This window comes from Lycium barbarum, chromosome 7 (genome assembly GCF_019175385.1).
Source record: "Lycium barbarum isolate Lr01 chromosome 7, ASM1917538v2, whole genome shotgun sequence".
Classification (NCBI taxonomy): Eukaryota; Viridiplantae; Streptophyta; class Magnoliopsida; order Solanales; family Solanaceae; genus Lycium; species Lycium barbarum.
Genome location: NC_083343.1, coordinates 125198348 through 125220385, shown reverse-complemented (window position 1 = coordinate 125220385; position 22038 = coordinate 125198348). Strand labels below are relative to the sequence as shown.

General features: G+C 34.5%; 2 protein-coding genes across 3 annotated transcripts; both read left to right on the top strand.

Moving 5' to 3' along the window:
- Positions 1-3532: 3532 nt before the first annotated feature.
- On the top strand, positions 3533-10143 carry LOC132604192 (putative disease resistance RPP13-like protein 2). Of its 2 annotated transcripts, none has more exons than XM_060317571.1 (3): positions 3533-3939; positions 6409-9425; positions 9701-10143. In XM_060317571.1, the coding sequence occupies exons 2-3, from the start codon at positions 6466-6468 to the stop codon at positions 9762-9764; spliced, it is 3024 nt and encodes a 1007-aa protein (XP_060173554.1). In that variant the 5' UTR covers positions 3533-3939; positions 6409-6465; the 3' UTR covers positions 9765-10143. The 2 variants fall into 2 exon arrangements, with proteins under 2 accessions (XP_060173554.1, XP_060173553.1); XM_060317570.1 differs by having other exon boundaries at positions 3534-3939; positions 6409-9486.
- A 1049-nt stretch (positions 10144-11192) lies between these two features.
- Positions 11193-15790, top strand: LOC132604191 (uncharacterized). The gene is made up of 2 exons (XM_060317569.1): positions 11193-11341; positions 13353-15790. Exons 1-2 carry the CDS (start codon positions 11329-11331, stop codon positions 15425-15427), a joined length of 2088 nt encoding a protein of 695 aa, XP_060173552.1. The 5' UTR covers positions 11193-11328; the 3' UTR covers positions 15428-15790.
- The last annotated feature ends 6248 nt before the right edge of the window (positions 15791-22038 follow it).

The window sequence follows — 22038 nt, the reverse complement described above, 5'->3', positions numbered from 1 at the left end:
ACTTACTTATATATAGTATATAAGTAAGTATATATAGTATATAAGTAAGTATATGTAGTATATAATAAGTAAGTATATATAGTATATATACTATATATATTAAGTTATACACATATATAAGTATATATAGTATATAAGTATATATATTATATAAATATATATAGTATATATATTAAGTATATATTGTATATATAGTAGATATGTATATATAGTATATATATTAAGTTATACCTATATATATATTAAGCTATCCTATATATAGTATATAGTACATATATATAGTATATATATTAAGTTATACATATATTTAGTATATATAGAGTATATAGTACATATATATAAGTACATATAGTATATATATATATATATTAAGTTATACATATATATATAAGTATATAGAGTATATAGTACATATATATAAGTATATGTAAGTTATACATATATATGTGTACGAAAAGCACTATTCTGTATTGCTGACTTGCTGTTAGGCTGTTAGTCAGTAAATATTTAAACTTTAATTATAAAATTGTATAACATATGTAAATATACCTACAATATACAAATAAATACTATAATATATATATAATACAAAAAATAATAATAAAAAATTTTAACGAATCCAAACCGGACCAGTTCCGGTTTGGACCTTAAAACCGGTTAACCGGAACCGGTTAAACCGGAACCGGTTAGGCGGTTCCGGTTTTGGAACCGGAATCGGCCGGTTTCCTAACCGGTTCCCGGTCCGGTTCCGGTTGGAACCGGTTGACAGGCATAATGGGGAAGCCCTAATTTAAAAAGAAAAAAGTATGTACAAGGAATTTTAAGTGCGTAACACCATGCATGAGAAACCAAGTACAACGATAACCATATAAATTGCCTCATATGATCGAAAGCCTCAAATGCTTTGGGTCATTAATGCTTTAACTTTTTCAAGACCAAGACTAATTCTTCAAAAATACTATTCAAACTATCATCACATATAAAACAAAAGAAAGTACTGCTCACTAAAACAAAATCAACACAAAACAAAACCGAGTATCCTAATTTTCCTTTATGGCAGCCTTTTACGAAAGGGTTTGGGCGACGCTGACTGACTTAAGAGTTTGTTTGGACATTTCCCACTTTTTCTTTTTTTTTTTTAAAAAGAATTAAATTAACGTTATGTTTAAATATTAGATTGATTTTTAGATTTTTTTTTCTTTTTGGAAGATCAATTCAGTTTGAAAAAGTAATTTTGATCAGCTTTTCAAATGATTTTTTTTTTCACTCACAAATACATGTTCAAATAAAACTTCAACTTGATTGGACATTCATGCACGTTGGTTTACTCTTTTTTTTTTCCTCTGGAAAGAGGGGACTCAACAAATAAAAAACAAACACCTACCCATTTTTGAAAAAAAGAAGAAAATACAGGGAGTAATAAATAATGATTAAGCTTGAGTATATGAATTCAAGAGGCTTCGAGTTCGAGATTTGGGTATGAAAAAAGTCTTGGCAGGGACTACTTCCCCTGAATGAGTCCTACATGGTGCGAATTCAAATTTAATCTCGGGCTCCAATGCGAGTACCAAACACTAGGTAGAAAACAAACAAAATAGACCATCCCATATATGTTCGTGATTTAACTTTAGGATAATTTATTCTGCACAAGTCCGGAAAAGTATTTTATAAAAAATGAGTATGTACATTCATGTTAAGGGAAGTAGGGAAATAAACAAATAGGAAGAGCAGGACCTGTATACATGTTTCGTGAACTTCTTTTCCCGGAGAAGAAGCAATGACGGTGTATAGGGAATAAGCATCGGCTAACTCTGTGCCAGCAGCCACGGTAATACATATCCACACAAGTATTTTCATTTATTTATTTGGTAAAAAGTCTAAAATTTTCCCTGTACTATTTGAAATGCTGAATTTTACTCCCATAATAATTTGGTTCATTCACACTACCTTTATTGTTTGCAAACCGTCGTATATTTGATTTTACTGTTAACGTATATTTAGGGTGAAATAAACAGTCTCTATGTGTTAAAAAAAAAAACTTTGAGTTGAAAGGTTCAAATTTATCCCTCTTTTTTTGTAGTTTAAAATAATTACCGTCCATTATGCTCTGGTTTGGAGCTAAAGCAAATGCACCTTATGGGAAACACTGTTACGAGATACCGTTTCATCAAAAAAATTTACTTTTATGTATAAGATGCAGATAAAAATATTAAATTATATTTAAAAAATGACACTGCTTAAACATAAGCACTTTGTAATACACAGTTACGGGACATCGCATATATTCTAATTTTGCAATATTTTTAATCATTACATCATTTCTCAAAAGTATAGTTCTATATAGCAAGATGTCGTTATGATATCTAATCAACCTTGTTTGGTAACATCTGAAGGCGTCTTTGAATAGCCAATCAAAATCTCTCTTCTGGTCAGTCAACCTTAACTGTTAGTATGGAAAAAAAGTGACTTGTGAAGTGGGACTATATTGACCAAATGTGAGGCTCTGTTGATTTGGGTAAAAAATTACTTATTCTATAGGTCTAAAAATAAAGGATTATAATTCGTTGCTGATCAGGAAGAGAGTCAATCATGTATTAAATTAGGAAAACTAATATCATGTTTATAATTGCTTTTTAGCTGCTTTGTGTAAAAATAAGCACACCATCTACGGTTCATGTTCGACTATCATTTTAAAATCTCACATAAATATAACAAATATAAATTATGAGCCATTTTGTGTATTATTTTATGCGAAATAGAAAATGAAATGAGTTATATTACTCCACATTTAAATGCATCTTATGGTTTTGATTGCACTGCTTTCATGTGCCAATTATGGTATAATTATAAACAAATATTTTATTTTAAAAATAATATAATGTATTTCTAATATAACAAACCAAATGTTAAAAGAAATAATTCATGCATTTGAATATTTGCAAAACTAAATAATTACTGCATAAACAAAGCCGCATGACTAATCACTATATTACTAATATCTGCATAATTCAAATCAGCAACCAAACAAAGCATTACAAGAAATTGAAATTAGCATTGAATTTTGTTGCTAATCTATCACTAAATTGCTCGTTGTAAACAAAATTTTTTGATCCCCAATTCATTGCTATACAGAATTAGCAATGAATTATGTTATTAGTCAGTTGTTAAATCTACGAAATTTCCACAAATGCAAGTTACTTGTTCGGTAGAACTCAATAACTTGGCTCAAACCTTACGTTTTGTTAAAAATCATTTAATATATAAATAATTTACTCTCTCTGTTCCAATTTATGTGGTACGCTTTTCTTTTTAGTTTGTCCCAAAAAAATGTCACCTTTATATATTTAGAGACAATTTAATTTTATGACACAATCTACAGTCTTACCTAAGGCTTGTTGGACCACAAATCCCAAAAGTCTTCCTTTATTTTTTAATCTCTATACATAGTCAGATGAGCCACATAAATTGGAATGGAGGTAGTATTTATTAAGCAAAATAAATTGTAATCCCTCGGTCTCATATTATTTTACCTCAATAATTAATGTTTGCCGCACCTGCATTCCACGAAAACCGAAGGACATTGCTATTACAATTTCGCAGAATCTTCGCTTGAACTTCCTATTATACTTTACATAAATTTATCCATCATTCACGGAATGTCGAATTGTGTGTCACCAGTGTCGAAAATTCTCCATTATACACACATTGCTACTCGTGGAGTACTGTTTTTGGTCCTACCAGTGTCACCACACAGAAAATTCACCAGTCTTTCCTTTTCAGTTAGTTCTAAAAAGAGCTCTAAAATTTCCATTTTTAGTTAGTTCCAAAAAGAGTTATAAATTTGATGCCCAGTCAAACATCCTCGTGGAGTACTGTTTTTGGTCGACTTATTTCAGTAGACATTCTCAAAGAGTGTAGTTTTCCGGAGCTCTTTCCCAGGTACTTTTTTTTTAACTCAAAAGAACCTAATATCTCTTTGGTTTGTTCATAAAATTGTTTCTTATTTTGTTACTTTATTATCGGAGTCAAATCCAGAATTTAAGTAGGTGTTTGACCGTGAAAATCAAATACCCCTCTTTCAATTTGTTTGAACCTATTTTCTTTTTAGTTCGTGCGAACTACCTCTTTCCTAATTTAACCACAAGTTTCAAAAGTTTCTCTCTTTCTTAATTGTCATGTCCAGTCAAACAGATTCATATAAATTGAAATGGAGGGAGTATTTTTTTTACTCTATTTGGAATTTGAAGTTAGAGTCAAAGATGGAGTTGTGTTTGGTTATAGCTTTTGCAAAGAATACTTGATTGTTTGAATGTACTGCAAGTGAAAAAAGTGAAAACATGATTTTTGGTGTTTTCCAATTTTCACGGTAAATAAAGCGAATTTGTTTTTTGGGATAAGTGAAAAATTTTCACTGCCAAACATGTCTTAAGGAATTTTCATGGCAAAACGGTGATTTAAAAAAAAAGTGAAAAATTCAACTTTTAAGATTTTTATATTGAACTCATTGTATTTTTAAAATTATAGTTGTTCATATCTGTCATTTATTGCAATTTTAATGAAATTTTTACACATGCTCAACGTCGAAATTACTGAGTTCACATGAACCTATATTGATACTTTGCATCCACCTCTGTGTATTTGTGTGTGTCCACTTCTTTTTTCTTCATGATTGTGTTACCGTATTCCCTATTATAGCCAACTAATTAGACTTTCTATGGGTACTTTCCCTAATTATAGCTAATTGGCTGCTAATATGGTGAAGGTCTTAGTTTTGAATTCTAAGTTTCATGAAAATATTTGATGAATGATGTAATGTGACTTTGTTTCATAGACTTAATCAATAGATGGGTTTGGTTAATGTTCTAGAGTTGCTCAAATCTCTGTTCTGATGTTTTGTCATTGGATAATTGGCATTTAAAGATATCAATCTACCTCTATTGAAGATTAAAAATCAAAATATATATATTTAGAGTGGAATTATAAGCTCTTATTTAATTTTATGAACCCATAAAACTAATGAACTCGCGTTCGAACCAGATTATCCTCGGTAAAGGGAATAACTAAAAGAGAAAAGGTCCAAATTTGCTCATATACTGTCCGAAATTGCTCAATTTTGGCAGTCGTCTCTCTTTCGGTTCATATGTATCCTTGTTGTTAACTGATGCGCACAAAGAATGGAACAGGAAATAATGCCGGAGAGAACTCGAGGACTATGGAACTAACTCGGGGCTAACCGCGATTTTAACTGTGAAGAAATATAGAGAAGAAGAGAAAAGACTTTGTTATTTCATAATATTAGTTCAATCAATCTTACGAGATGTATTTGTACACATTTGGACCGACTCAGTTGAATCTAATGATTTGAATGAATTGTAACTAACCACTGGAACTGTAACTAACTCGACTAACTAACTTTTGAACTGTAACTAACTCGACTGCTCCTGCAATTGATCTGTATTTAAGTCTCTTTCACACTTGATCCAGCTAATTTATTCGTAATCCTTGCATCATTAACAAATCACCTTGTATTTAACGTTGCTATTTACGGAGCTACCAGATGCGAAATGGGTGAACCCCATGTGTCCAAATTCTTCGAGAAAGGAGATCCAAATTTAGCTTCAACTTTTGACTATGATTTAGAATTACCTTCAGGTTTGAGCTCCGTTAGGAATCAAGGGCAAAAATAAAACTTCTTCTAACGATGGGGGTAATTTTAGGCCAAAATTCTCCTGGGGTAAAGTTGCTCAATTTTGAATAGTAGAAGGGCAGAAATTGACATGATGCACACCCATAATTGAAGTCCACTTTCCATGAGCTCTTCTGTTCTTTTTTTCCTTTTATACATTAATGCACGGTCGTTCTTTTTTTTTTTTTTTTACCCCCTCCTTGCAATTAAAGTTTTGAGTTTTACGATTTAAATTGACGTGGAATTATTTTTATTCAATAGAATTTCATGCTTATCATTTAGCCTTAGTGTAATTTATATAGTCTGCACAAGTCTGAAGGAGTATTTTGGAAGTGCGTCCATTTTTAATGGAAGGTGATAATTATATGAAAAATTTAAAGCGGTGAACTGAAAAGTGACTATTTTGATAGCTGAAATTTAAGTAGTTTTGGTTTCTTGTTTTTGGTGAATTCCATCCTCTTGATCCGACTAAACACATTTAACCTTTAATTGATACAATATACTAATAGATTGTTTCATGTTTGTAGCTAGTATTTTATAACAGGTCATCATTATTTTGTTTATAGGAGTATGAGTTCGACACAAAAATCTTGGTTACCATAACACAAGAAGAAGAATAATGGAAAAGAAGTGTCTTTTTAGCTCACTGCTTGAATTAAACTAGTCTTAAGTGCATATCAGGTCCATGGGTTTATAACAATTTTCATCGGATCAACTTGTAGGTTGGATCTTCCTTAATATTCGCTGTTGCTCTTGCTCCTTGCATCCTTTGTGGACAAATGGAGTTGGAGGCAGTAGCTTCTGTGGTGATAGAGAAACTCAAGGATATGCTGTCTGACGAGAAAGCAGACAAAAGGGTGATACAGAAACTCAAGGATATGCTGTCTGACGAGATAACAAACAAAAGGGTGATAGAGGAAGCCTTAGAAAAACTGAAACGCGTCATTGCTGACACAGACGAGGAGCAAAGAAATAGTGAAGAATTTAAGAAGTGGGCTGAAGAGTGTCTGCGTAGTCTGTACTATGTTGAGGACACTGTTGAGTCTTTTGCCCTTGGCGTTGCTCGTCAGAAGAAGAAATGGGCCTTCCTTATAAATCACTCTTCGGTTCTCAAGAACTTCAGGGCCTGCCAAAAGCTGAGAAGGAAGATGAAGAGAATCCCTTCAGACATTAAACGGGTGATCGATAAAAAGTCCAAAGATACTGGCAAACAGCACACATGTAGCAATGGGACAACCACTCATATGGGTGATCAGAATGGCGATGCAGCTGAAAATGGAGATATCAAAGACCACAACAATGAGGATTCCGCAGAGTCAAAAGTCAGAGTGCAACAGCATAGCTATTCTATGATCCCAGAGGATCACCCAATAGATAAAATACCTCTAAGGTGCGTCCCCAACAAGTTTTTGATGTTCGACCGTAAAAAATATGCCACGCTCAAATATACAAATTCTTGTGATGAAGAAGAAGTGGAGATAGATAAAAAACCTCAGAGGTGCGTCAGCGACAAGTCTTTGATGTTAGACCGTGAAAAACAAGCCAAGCTCATGTATACAAATTCTTATGATGAAGAAGAACTGGATATATTTGACATTAGACAAGACGTGCATGACTTAGTGGAAAGACTAACCAAGACAGCTGATGATGGCAGGGCTCTGATCGTTCAAATTGATGGTGAGATGGGTTCTGGCAAGACTACTTTGGCTCGTGCAGTCTACGGAAGTAGGAACATCAAAAAACATTTTGGGTCTGGCTGCGCATGGGTCACTATTTCAAAAGAGTCTAATGAATCAGATGTATTGCGGAACTTGCTAAAACAGGTGGGGAATTCCAATGACTATGCAGATCTAACCCCTGAGGAGCTGCCAAATAGACTTTTGGAGTGCTTAAATAGAAAAAAATACTTGATTGTGTTGGATGATGTACAGAGTGATCAGTGGGAGGGGCTGAAAACTGTTTTCTCAGACAGTCAAAATGGAAGTACACTACTTCTCACTACCACCACCACTGTTAATCCAATGTGGTGCGTATCTAGTCTCCAAAATGTGAAAAGTCTAGGTCAAAGATATAGCTGGAGCTTGTTCTTGAAGAAAGCTGGTTGGGATACTTGGGAGGAAAGTTCAGAACATGAGGTTCTGAAGCAGCGAATTCTTGGTGTCTGCAATTGTTTACCCCTTAATATTGTCCTTCTTGGCAGTCTATTGTCGACCAAGGAAAATTCAGATCGCCTTGATTATCTTCAAAAGATACTGAAAAGCCAAACAAACTGGAAAACGGAGGACATCGTATCCCTTAGCTATACTCATCTGCCTTACCATTTGAAACTGTGTGTACTATACCTGGTGCTTTTCCCTAAAGAGTACGACATTCCAGTAAGGAGGCTACTTCGATTGTGGCTTTCAGAGGGATTTGTAGAACGCAAACCAAATATTTTCCCGGAGGATGTGGTACAAGAGAACTTCAATGATCTAGTCAAGCGGAGCATGATTCAGATATCCAAATTGAGGTCTGATGGCAGTCCAAGAAGATGTCGGTTACTAGGCGTTCTCCATGACTATCTGTTGCCCAAGGCCCAGAACATCAGCCTTTTCCATGTTCACTGCAGTACATCTAGCGGAGAAGATTTAGTACCCTGGAATGTTAGACGGCTTGTTGAACACGCTAGCAGTAAGAATATTTATAGTGATGCTTCCCGGCTTGAACATCTTTGCTCTTACTTATCATTCAATTTCCAGAGGAAAGACACCCCAGCCAAGGAAGTAGGCAGCCTTCTAAGCCGCATAATTGATAAGGGCTTCGGTTTACTGAGGGTGCTTGACCTGGAAGGAGTGTATAAGCCAAGTTTGCCTTTGAATCTTGGTGATTTATTTCACTTGAGATACTTAGGATTAAGATGGACTTTCTTGGATGCTCTTCCCTCGTCAGTAGGTGACTTGCCATATCTTGAGACACTAGATGTGAAGCACACTAACATAAATAACTTACCCACCTCCATGTGGAAATTGAAGCACTTGCGTCATCTCAATCTCAGTCACATGCGTCTTGACATGCCCAAGCATTCAGATCGCAATTCTTTGCCTGAACTCCTGACGCTGTGGGGATTGTCTGTAGATGGTGAGAGCCCAGTGAAGAATGGTCTGGATCGATTGCTTCATCTTAGAGAAGCAGGCATTACTTTCTGTTTGAGCAATTGTGAAGACCTGCTCAATTGGATTTCTGATTTAACTTCTCTTCAATCTTTGAGGCTACGATCTAAAAATGATGTAGGGCATCCTTCAGATTTTGGTAAGCAGCCGTTGTCACTGTCAAGGCTGAGCAAGCTTTCCCACCTAAACTTGCTGGGTGAATTACCAAAATTGCCTGAAAATTTACCTCAAGGTCTTAAATTAATCACATTATCTCTTTCAAAGCTGACAGAGGATCCTATGCCGATTCTGGGGAAGCTTCCACAACTTAATGTCCTCAGGCTTTTATCTGACTCCTATATGGGCAAGAAAATCGTGTGCCCTCAGGGAGGATTTGAAGAGCTTCGAGTTCTCAAGCTTTGGAACCTGAAGAACTTGGAAGAATGGAATGTGGAGGAAAGGGCAATGGAGAAGCTCAAAGAGATTAATATCCGATGCTGTAATAAACTGATGAGCATTCCCAGCACACTGATGAAACAAAGAAGTCTCAAGGAACTGGTCATAACCAACATGCACGAAGAATTCAAACAGAATGTTAAAAAGCTCATGAGGTACCGGGATGTGATTCTCACTTGCAACGATTATAAAGATTATAATTATACCCCCTTGCCGGTTAGTTTCTCCCTTAACATTTCTTTTTTTGTTTTTTGTTTTTTCCCTTACGATCTGAATCAACTCTCTCTGCTATTGCCTCTTAATTGTTGAAAAAAATAACTAGTTTAAGAGCACGATGCCTTCCACACTATGTGAGGTGTAAATATTTAGTGCTTCCTGCTCAAGATTTTGTTGGCCGATGGACTTACAAAAACATTTTTCTTGGTTGCAGTGGGAGCATGCTAATCATATTTCTATGGCAAGTCACACCAACATGTAGCCTGCTAAGATTCTGAACAGTGAATCTCCAATGCTACTTCAATCAGAGCTTCGTTACCACTCGTCATCTGTTATCAGTTTCAAAATTTTGATGCTAACCAGTAGTTAGGTACTGGGTAAGCAATGCTTGCTTCGTTATGTTTACTATACGGATTGTATGGTCTTATTGAACTCTCCGTTTGTAACTTTATTTGTGACAACAAAACTCAACCGCTTGAATGTTAGAACAAGTTGCACTTCAGTTTCACCTGATGCATTAGTTATGTATTACAAGTCTAGTCACTGAGGCCCTTATTATCCGCATTAGTTGTGTATTACAAGTCTACTCCCTGAGGCCCTCATTATCGTCAGTAAAAGTTCTTCAATTTTGAAATGATTATGTGCGAATTTGTCCTATGGCTTGCATTTGTAATGTAAGAACTTGCTCTTGCTTGATATTCATGTAACCTTTTATTCATTTGCTTAAAATGTCTGTCTTTAGGGACAGCATTAATTCATTTCTCCTACTAATATTGATTAACAGTTCACTCGTCGTGCGATGCGTCCAGGACCGAGGATTTCTCTGTTAACTAAACCAACATTTTCACCTATTATACATGGAAAAAAGTCATTGCGCCTGTTAATACTCAAAACAAACATATACATGATATGTGTTACTCAACCAATTCTACATAACCTTTTATTGCTTCACCAAGGTTAAGTAATATAAGTGTATTAGATAATATCTTAAATATAACAAGAAAATACTTCAAAATGCAAGGTAAAATTCATTGCGAAGAAAAATTTAAAAAAAAAAAGAAATTAACCGTTACCAATATCCTGTACAAAGGAATGTCAAACCATAAATTATTTACGTTGTTTAATATTACCCGTAAAAATAAATTCTTTTCTATTTTATACATCTCCTCGAGATAAATTAAATAAACTTGGTGTATCCATATCCATCCCTCCCCTTGCACTTTTATATCCGTCAGAATCTGTATGGATTCTCTTTTTCACATAAAGAGTTGAGTGTATAAAACCAATTGTTTTACTAATGATACAGTTTAGAGGTGAATTCAAAATTTAAATTTTATGGGTTATGGATTCTAGAACGACGACTCCAAGTGCTATAACTTGACTTTAAATTCAACTTTTGTACAGATTTAATAAAATTCATAGCGCATCTACATGATTTCGCGCCAAAGCTAATGGGTTCTAGCGAACCCGTATCCTGCAGACTACCTCTGCCCTGAGTGAGTCCTCGTCAATTTTATATCATTGTCACATTTTAAAAGATATCCAACAGTAGCTGTCTCTAGTCAAGTCTATGACTCTCCGCCGCCCCTCCCCTCTCTTCGTGAATGAATAATAGCAACAGGTAGGCCCTGGCTTGCTGGAAATTTGTCTCTAAGATTACTTTTCTTTTCCCCCTTGTAGACTTGTTTACTAAATTGACTCAAGAAGTCTTTAAATGGTACTTCTAAGTTGCTTCCTTTTACATACTTTGCAAATACCTGTGATTTTAAGTAGTAGTAACATTTTCAGCCATTTCTGAAACCAGCTGTCGCAAAGCAACTTCCCATTTTTTACCGATAAGCCATGCTTTTAAGAGGTACCTCTGCTACTGCTTTGTGTTTTTGCTTCATCTTTGATTGTGTTTTATGCATGTGACTAGCTGTAAAAGTAAGACAACTTTTTTTTTTCCAGTTCTACAAAGTTAGTGTTGGAAATAGGAAACTTAAATTTAAGTGTCTACTCTAGGTGTGTCTTTAGAGTCATTCTAGGATGTTCATTCTTTATGGTTCATGTAACTAGATGTTTATTGATTAATATTATATTATAATAACATATAAGTCCTATAAGAGGGAATCAGAGTTTTTTATAGTCCTCACAAAGCTATTTTGTCATTTACTAGTCCTGAAGGAGTTACAAGTGGTTTCCAGCTTTTACACTTTGAATCCCTCTTTTATTAATTTGCCCCTTGTTTAGTTATATATTGCTTCAGTTGCCACTATCTAATTTAGTAAAATAAGGCACATTTTGTAAGGCCCAAAATCAAGGGCATGCCCACCTGGCCGAAAGCTCATTGATTATCTTGTTTTTTTTTTCGCGGATTATTCTTCATTTGGGGTGGTTTTTAATTTTTGTCTTTTAGATTGGTGGTCTTTAATTTTATCTTTCACCTAATATTTCGAGATTGTGGGTTGAATCCCAACTCAGTGTAAAATATATATATGTTGAATCCAAACATTACAAGGCATATGTTTGGATTTGGAAGACAGAATTTTACCTTCAAAATTCTCTACTATATTGATGAACAAACTTTGTCTAAAAAGCACACCTTTTGAGTACTCTTATACTTCTAATCAGTTGAACTAGAAATTCATTAGTTACGTCCTGTCAGTTTACACAGTTCTCGCATAGCTCTAAATGCATCCCATAGTTCTCGACATTATTAGTGGACATTTTGAGGGTGAAGATCTCCACTGGAAACACCATAGATACGGCGAATTTGCTTTGCTTGGGTGTTTGCAGTTTTCTAGTTTCTTTCACTCCAAATACAGAGTGAGTTGCTATCTCTGTAGCATTAGAAGTATAAGACTACCTTCAGGCCAAAATTCTACCTGGCAAATCTAAACTCTAGTTTGTGAATTTTTTTAAAATTTTTGATTGAGCGGGGTTCGAACCGGAAACCAATAAGTTTTTAAAGAAGGACAAAAATTAAAGACCACCAATTTGAGGGGCAAAAATTAAAGACCACCCCTAGCGAAGGGCAATCCTTTGCCATTGATTATTGCGACTTCAATTTGATAGATAGTCTACATTTTAGGGAATGGAGAGAAAAAGTCATTGAAAAATTAGGATATAAGAAAATGACGTAGAATTTAATCCCTTTAAAATATTTTTGATCTTAGTAATTGGTACTTCCTTCATCTCAAATTATTCGCCGTGATTAGTAAAATAGTTATTTTAAATTGCTTGCCATTTTCAACTTTATGACAACTTTTTAATTTTACGTTTAATAGTAATTATTCTTAAAGACTACAAAGCACCTCAATTATGGAGATATAACACATAAATAGAGTAAATATTCAATAAAGATGTATTATATCTTAAAAATAAATAAGCGTAAAACTCCTCCTACTCCTCCAAATTAATCTTTTCTTAATGGGTGTGTAAAAATAACGTGACAGATAATTTGAGACGGATATAATATAGCAGTAACTTTTTGTGGTTGGTATAATTTAGACAACTTTGGAGCCACATTTAAAAATCTTTTACTTTATATATGTGCTTGAATTATTATTTAATAATATTCTTATAAGATTATTAAGTTGATTTGGGTAAAGACACTAAACTAAAATTATATAAATATTTTGTTATTATACATTTCAATTAAGATTGTATTTTACTTTTGTGAGGTAAGCCCGGGCCTCCCGCAACTAGTAGTATCTATATATATGGGAATCTAGTGTGTTATTTTGGAAGAATGGAGTTTTTCTAACGATATAGGTGTGTTTTACGTTTATTTCCGTCTCCCATTCTCTTTGTGCCTTATGATATTATGAAGAGATACTTTATATTCCGACCGAGTTTTCCAACTCTTATCTCTGTTTTGGCAGCTGCTAGTGTAATATTGATTAATGCTGAGAAGAGAAGGCTAATAGAAGTGTTTCCAGACAACGTGAAGGAAGTATGGAAAGAATGGGAAGTAGAAGTGCTGATTCTAGTAAGCCTCACCTTGCAGATTGTGCTTGTTCTGTTTGGAAAGCGCAGGCAGTGTGTGGCGAGATTATGGATCAGATTGATTCTATGGACAGCTTACTTACTGGCAGATTGGGTTGCTACTGTTGCATTAGGTGTCATCTCTCAGAATACGTTGGATAAATGCCAACGAGCAAGCAACTTAAAGGATGAGTTAATGTCATTCTGGGCGCCATTTATGCTGCTGCATCTTGGCGGTCCTGACACTATCACGGCTTATTCATTGGAGGATAATGAGCTGTGGTTAAGGCATTTAGTAGGTCTGATAATCCAGAGTGGACTAGCATTCTATATCTTACTTTTGTCCTTGCCAGGCTCTTCTTGGCTTCCAATTCTAAGCTTGTTCATCTTCATATCTGGTCTTATCAAGTTCTGTGAGCGGACGTATGCTCTCCACTCTGCAAAAACAATGAATCTCCGGGACTCAATCCTGACGCCCCCAGATCCTGGACCAAATTATGCTAAATTCATGGAGGAATTTACTTTGAAGAAAGCTGAGGGCTTCTACGTGATGGCAGATGAGGTTAAAGAAATCCCAGTTCCAATTGATCATTCTTACCATACTGGTAAAGATAAATTGCTGCTGATATCTGAAGCTTATGATCAGTTCCAGACTTTTAAACGCCTATTTGTGGACCTCATCCTCAGCTTCCAGGACCGAGACAACAGCCAATCTTACTTCCAGAAACTTACTCCAAAAGAAGCTTTCGATGTGATTGAGGCAGAGTTAGGATTTGCATATGATACCTTCTTTACCAAAGCACCCGTTATTTATACTCCTCTAGGCTGCATTCTTCGTGTGGTTACTATTTCTTGCACTCTTTTTAGCTGGCTTTTATTTTCTTTATGTAAGGAGAGATCTAAATACCACATACTTGACCAAATTCTCACTTATCTGCTGCTGGTTGTGGCCCTTCTCCTGGAAATATATGCATTGATTATCTTGCTGAACTCAGACTGGATAAAAATTTGGCTAAGCAAAGGAAAACAGGACGGAATATTTCACCAGTTCCTCCTAAGCAAGCGGTGTTTGCAAAGATCAAATAAAACAAGGTGGTCCAATTGCACACCCCAATACAATTTGCTGAGCTATTGTCTTGAGTTCAAGCCTCTCCCGTTCCTCAGGTTCCAAAAACTCTTCATGGTCGATGAGCTCTTGGAAAAACACAAGTACAAGAGGTATGTAGAAGTCTCCCCAGAGTTAAAGGATCTGATCTTTAACCATTTCCAAAAGTTTGCAGGAAAAAGTAATAACGAGCCTGATCCTACGGTCTTATACAGAAGGAGAGGCAGTATAGCGCTTAATGAAAATGCCTGCCCCTCCCTAGTTTGGTCCGAGGTAGAATTTGATCAAAGCATCCTTATTTGGCACATTGCTACTGATCTATGCTATTACTTGGAAAATAACATTGTCGATGGAAGTACTACTCATTCCATAGAATCCAAGCAAAGTAAGCAATTATCAGATTATATGTTGTATCTTTTAGTAATGTGCCCCTTTATGCTTCCAATAGGAATTGGGATGATCAGATTTAGAGACACATGTGCTGAAGCTAAAGATTTTTTCAAAGAGAGGAATCTGGAAAAAAAGACATTAGCTATAGCCTGTGGCAAGTTGCTCACAGTGAATACTGAAGTTAAACCAGCCAAAGTGAAAGGGGATAGGAGCAAGAGCGTGTTGTTCGATGCGTGCATACTTGCCAAAGCATTGCAACAAAAGGGAAAGGAGCAGAAATGGAAAGTCATCAGTGAAGTATGGGTGGAGATGCTTGCTTATGCTGCTACACATTGCAGAGGGAACCATCACGCCCAGCAGCTTCGTAAAGGAGGAGAGCTTCTTACTCATGTCTGGCTTCTCATGGCACATCTTGGCATCACAGAGCAATTCCAGATATACAGAGGCCATGCTAGAGCCAAGCTCGTCGTCAAGTAAGAACTCGGATTCTTGTGCTGAAGGCGCAGTTAAATAAATAAAATTGTGTTCTCTCTAATCGTTTAAGCTTTTAGTTGATGTGACTTCACAATTCAACATGGTATTAGAATAGTGATAGAGGCAAAGAAAACAAAGTTAATATTTAGCATGTTCCCAAAAGCAAGATGTTGAATTCCATTTATTCTACTACTAAGCATAGTTTCTTGAATTATAAGCTCTCTGTCTTCCACTTTGCCTACTGTGCCAATCAATGGTGTAGCCACATAAAGTGAAGGGTGCTCAGTTGAACAACCTTCATCGGAAAATTATATAGTGTATAGGTCAATTTTTTTTATCCATATATATTAAATCTTAAATGGCTTAGCGAAATTCCTGACTTCGCCACTCATGTTAATCTTTTTTTGGGAGGGGGGTAAGTTGCAAAGAGTAGTCCTCTGTTAAGGAACTTCATTTTCTTGGGGCAAGAATGCATGTGGTCTGGATAAATTGCCTTTTATTGTTTTGATAAATAAAGAAAACACATCAAAAAGAGACATGTTGATTTAACAGAAAACGAAGTCGTTTCTGTTAGCTTACAAGAAAAAAATAGCCGTGTCAATAAACATCAATGATTCTTTTTTTTTCAATGATGTCATGTCAATGAAGTCAATAATATTAGGTCATTGCGTAAAAAAATTGTTTCCAGGGAATCCTTCTTGATTGTATATTCTTGATTTAATCCAAACATGGATGGAAGACATAATTTCATTCAACAACAACAACAACAATAACAAATCCAGTGTAATCCCACAATAGTGGGGTCTGGGGAGGGTAAGATGTACGCAGCCTTACCTCTACCAGGGTAGAGAGGCGGCTATTTCCGATTGACCCTCGGCAACCCTCCTCCTTTATCCGGGCTTGGGACCGGCAATGTGAGCGAGCTCACACAGGCGAAGTTACATAATTTCATTCAATAAATAGAAATATATTCTCTTTATCAATTTAAGTTGTTGCATGAAGTGATCATATTAAACTTCTAAATGAAGTGGTATACAATTCAGATGGTTTCAGAAGAGACATGTGCGAGAGTGCGTTGCAAACCTAAAATAAATAAATAAATAAATAAATAAAGTTATTTATATGTGGTCTCCAATATTTTGATTTTTATATAAGATGGTCACATAATTCAATTAAAGTTATCTTACTATGAAGGAAAAATATTTTACTATAAATATCTGAAAGTTCTCTACAATTTTTCACTACTCTATGTTATTCTCTACTATGAAAAATAAGTTAAAGCACCTCTATTTATAATAGTAAAAAATCTACTTTAACTAAAAGCAAGAAAACTTATTTCTACATAATTCGGATTACAAATCTTATTTAAACATGAATTAAAATACAAAATTCTAAACAAATTTAATTTCCTACAACTTTGAATTATTTTTCCAACATACTGTATAGATTTTTACAGGTTTTCTTTCAACATGTACCTAGTCTAGCGCATATATAATATTAAGGATCCGTTTGGCTATGAGAATTTTTCACATTTTTTCGGATTTTTTTTTCACTTTTTTTGAAATCTAGTGTTTTTTCATGGAAATTTCAAATACAACTTGAAGTTGTATTTGAAATTTGAAAAACAATCGAAACTTTGTTTTCACTATTTTCAATTTCTGTTTTTAACCCTTGCATTTATGTTTTTCCTTTTTCAAAATTTACCTTAAATTTTTTTACTTTTATAAATTTAACCCTGTTTTTTTAGGTGGGATAGTCCACATAACATTATCACTCTTTCTAGCTTCACATAAGTAACAAATGTACTCAAACCGTATGAATGGTGATACATTAGTGATAATTTATAGCATCAGCAGATTAAAGAATTTGTTTTCTTCCCTCTTCCTCAAAGAGGCTTTGGTTCCTATTTTTTTCTAAGGGGTGGGGGATTGATGAGACTGAGGAGGGACTGTGGTATGCGAATTTGAATTTTCATTCTGCTGAAAGTTGTTTTCACTAATGTATCAGTTGTTTTTTATGTAACTGTGCAATCGCTTGTTCTGATTTAACCAACTGATTTTGTATATGAATTATTTTGGATGATTTTACTAGTTTTTAGAAATTGGGGGTATAAATCATATTTCTTGTTTTTTAGTAAAAGGACATTCAAATAACCAAATATTATTTGCAAAAACGATAACCAAACGCAGCTCCAACTCCAACTTCAAAAATTCCAAATAAAGTGATTTTTTTTTTTTTTTTTTTTTTTTTTGGTTTCTATGTACAAACGCCTACAAAGTAAGTGTTATTAATAAACGACATCAAGAACATGCTAGAATTACAAGATGTGTCATTTGAGCTCACAAAAAATCTCTAGCTGACTATACAAACTATCTAAATTCTAAGCCAGAACTAGTGAGTTAATAAAGTACAACAGGATACATCACATATACCATACATCTATACTATATTAAAAGTATGAACTTCTTAATCTAAAAATTAAATTACTAAAATGCCTTCCTTATTAATTTAAATACCCTATTACAGCAAACACTAAAGCTTAAAAAAAGGGAAAAAATTACTTATGCGAACAGTCCCAACGTTTCGTTCTCAAACTTTCACAACTCACAACCATTCTTCAATCCATTCGTTTGTTTATTATTTACATCCTGAAACTTTACATTTTCTATTCCAAATAGAAAAGAAGCAAGCTGTCGAACAGAAGAAGTAAATGCTCTGGAACCCAAGATGGTACGATATTACATATTTCAATTTCATTTTGTTTAATTTGTTTTCCTCTACTTTACTACATAATGGTAGAAGCTGCAATCCGGAACATCACTAAGATTTGGCATTTTAAGATGCAAATACTTTAATCATATTTAATATGTTTCATCTTATATATTCGAATAACTTATTATTATGAAGTGTTCTGATCTCATCAATTTTATGTATGAATATCCTCAATATGGTTAGTATCGAGATGTTTTTGAAAGCAACATATATATTTACTTTGCATGAAATTTCCTATTTCATGTGAACCGCTGCCAAAGTACACCAAAAACAAATCTTATAGCTTTGTTTTGAGTATTTATTCAAAGTTTTAAATTTCTGGATAAGGTAAAAAATGTTTTTTACGTAAGCTTTCTTCATTTCACCGTTTCATGCTGACCAATTTAGTAGTATAGGAAACTATTCTGAGTTCGGTCAAGTTAGAAATTCGAAAAACTTAAAAATAAAATAAAATTATTTATCATGATACAAATTACAAAGAGGAAAATAGATAAAATTTGGTTTTGAAATGAAAATAATTGTCAAGTTTGTGTACATAACGATATATATACAACAACAACAACCCAGTGAAATCTCACATCGTGGGGTCTGGGGAGGGTAGAGTGTACGCAGACCTTACTCCTACCAAGGTAGGACGACTGTTTCCGAAAGACTCTCGACTCAATAAAAGCATAAAAAGAAGTCAGATAAGGTTAGGAGATTCAAAGCGATATGAAATGAAATAATGCAAGCGACATAGATAACACAGGATAATCAAAGCACAGGAAATAACAGATAATAGCAGAAATCTGAGCACAAGAAATTATATCGCTTAATGCGACTACTAATAAGAACGGAAAACAAGACTATCTACTAGTCTTTTACCCTAATTCGGGTCCTCCAAACCCTCCTATCTAAGGTCATGTCCTCGCAAAGCTGTAATTGCGCTATGTCGTGTCTAATTACCTCTCCCCAATACTTCTTCGGCCTACCCCTACCTCATCTGAAACCATCCATGGCCAACCTCTCACACCTCAGCATTGAGGCATCTGTGTCTCTCCTCTTCACATTCTCAAACCATCTCAATCTCGCTTCTCGCATCTTGTCTTTCACCGGGGCCACCCCCACCTTATCCTGAATATGCTCATTCCTAATCCTGTCACTTCTGGTGTGGCCACACATCCATCTCAACATTCTGATCTCGGCAACTTTCATCTTTTGAACGTGAAAGATCTTAACTAGCCAACACTCCGCTCCATACAAACATAGGCGGTCTAACCACCACTTTGTAGAATTTTCCCTTAAGTTTTGGTGGCATCTACTTGTCACATATCACTCCGGAAGCAAGCCTCCATTTCATCCACCCTGCCCGAATACGATGTGTGACATCATAGTTAATCTCCCCGCTGCCTTGCATAATAGACCCAAGGTACTTGAAACTACTTTTCTTCTGGATGGCCTGGGTACCAAGCCTCACTTCCAAGCCAGCCTCCTGAGGTGCTTCACTGAACTTACACTCCAAGTACTCTGTCTTGGTCCTACTCAACTTAAACCCTTTAGACTCCAAAGTATGTCTCCAACCCTCCAACTTAGCGTTAACTCCACCACGAGTCTCGTCGATCAGGACTATGTCGTCCGCGAAAAGCATACACCATGGCACCTCACCTTGAATTTGCCGTGTCAATCCATCCATCACCAAGGCAAATAAAAACGGACTAAGAGTTGATCCTTGATGCAACCCCATCACAACTGGAAAGTGCTCTGAGTCTTCCTAAACTATATTATTTCCTGAATTTCTATTCTACTGGAGGGGTTTAGGTCATTGTAGTTGATAGCTCCAAAATCGAAAAATATTTCCTTCGTTACTTTGCCAGCATCAAATTTTGTGTTGACCAACTTATAATCTTGCTAAGTACTACGATTAACTCTCTTTCCAATTTTTAATTTTTTTTCTTTAGTTATATATCATCCAATTATTTTAAAAGAATATCTCTAGCTTGGTGTTTTTATTACTGGATAATTATATGAAAATAAGAATATTGTCTTATTTGCTGTGAAGCCAATTTCATATTCTTGCTATAATTTATTATAAATGATCTAATTCTGTTGTACCTATTAATCTAATATGGTGAAAAAAAAGTACTCCTATTGATCATTCGAAAAGTTTCACTAAGACCATACAAGAATTGAAGACATGAAGATATTCTCATACTTATACAGTCTTAGAAGAGGAAATGTTAATACCATTTTTAATTAATTATATTTTATTTTTTTAGTTATTAATATTATCTTTATTAATGGCATTAATTGTTGGTCAAATATTTAATAAGAAAAAGATCCAATAAACACTTCTTAATAATCATGTCAACAAGTGAAAGGACTTCTTCGAAGCAAATAGAGATATTAATATTAAGGAAAATTTTCATAAATGACTACACTTTGGGAGTTTAAAATTTGTCATAACTATAGTTTCAATATTTAAATTGCGTAGCTACAGTTTCCCCGCTGTATTCAAAAAATGGCTCGTTGTATTCATAAAACGGCCTATCTGTATTCATGAATACAGCGAATAAAAAATTTCAAGAATTCTTTTCACTGTATTCAAGTCATATGTATCCAACTCAACTGTATTCATGTCAAATGTATTCATCTATAGCTACTTTTACATTATATTCACTTTATTGTATTTAAAAATCAGTGATATTCAAACAACATAAATACAAAAAATATTGTATTCAACTTGTTGCATACAATTTATTTATTTTTTAGTGAAGCCAGCGAGTACTACACTAAAAATTGAATACATGAAAACATAGATACACTAAAAATTAACAAAAACACTCAAAAAAAAAAAAAAACTAAATACAAAACAATAAAACCTCAAATTTAAATTCTCCACTCGGATACTGATCCTCCTTTGTAGAACTCTTCGCAACATCATCACCGTTGATTTCAGGACCAGCCTCATCTTTGGAAGATGATGATGATACGTCGTCGTTTTTTGTGTCGAAAGCTGAAACAGAGAAATTGCGATGAATATTTTTGCAGGGATTAGGAGTAGTGTAGAGGGAAAAGAAAAAAGAATTGGCATGAAGAGAGATTGGGAGCAGATTGTGAGCAGATTGTGATGGAGGTGATGGAGGAGCAGATTGTGATGGGAGCAGATTGTGAGAGAGGTGATGGAGGAGAGAGAAAATGAAGGAAAATGGGGGCAAATTGTGAGAGAATAGGAGAAAATAGTTTTTATTCTAAATACAATATAATTTTACTATACTAGTTATCATGTGTAATTGACATGCAAGATTTAGATGTAATTTGAGCAAAATATAGCTACTAAATGTAAATAAGGTCTAATGTTCTCACGTAGGTTTCACTTAAAATAAAGTGGGTCAAGAACCAATACCAAATATATTATAAGGACTAAGCAGTATCACACACATCAAAAGCATTTGATTTATCGAAGTATTGGAAGTACTTAGTTATTTTTATTTTCTTAAAGTTGCATAGATCAATAGACTTGGTTATTCCTTCAAAACTCTGACAAAAATATAAAAATGATTTCACCGCAAAGAGGTTAATAGTCTTAATTGTATGCTCCAATAATTAATGAACATATCATCCGCTAATTTTCTTTTTCTTTTTCAAAAAATCTTGTGATATGCTTTAAAAAAAATTGAAATTAAAAAAAGAAAACAGATAATAACAATGCCTACCTTTTTTTAAATTAGAAATTGCATCAATTGAGTTATGAATAAAAATCATTTTAGTCCTCCAACTTTACTTTAAAAATCAAAGACCTCCCCCAACATTGAACAATCGACATTTTCATCCCCTTATCTCAACTTCCGTACAATGACCAGTAA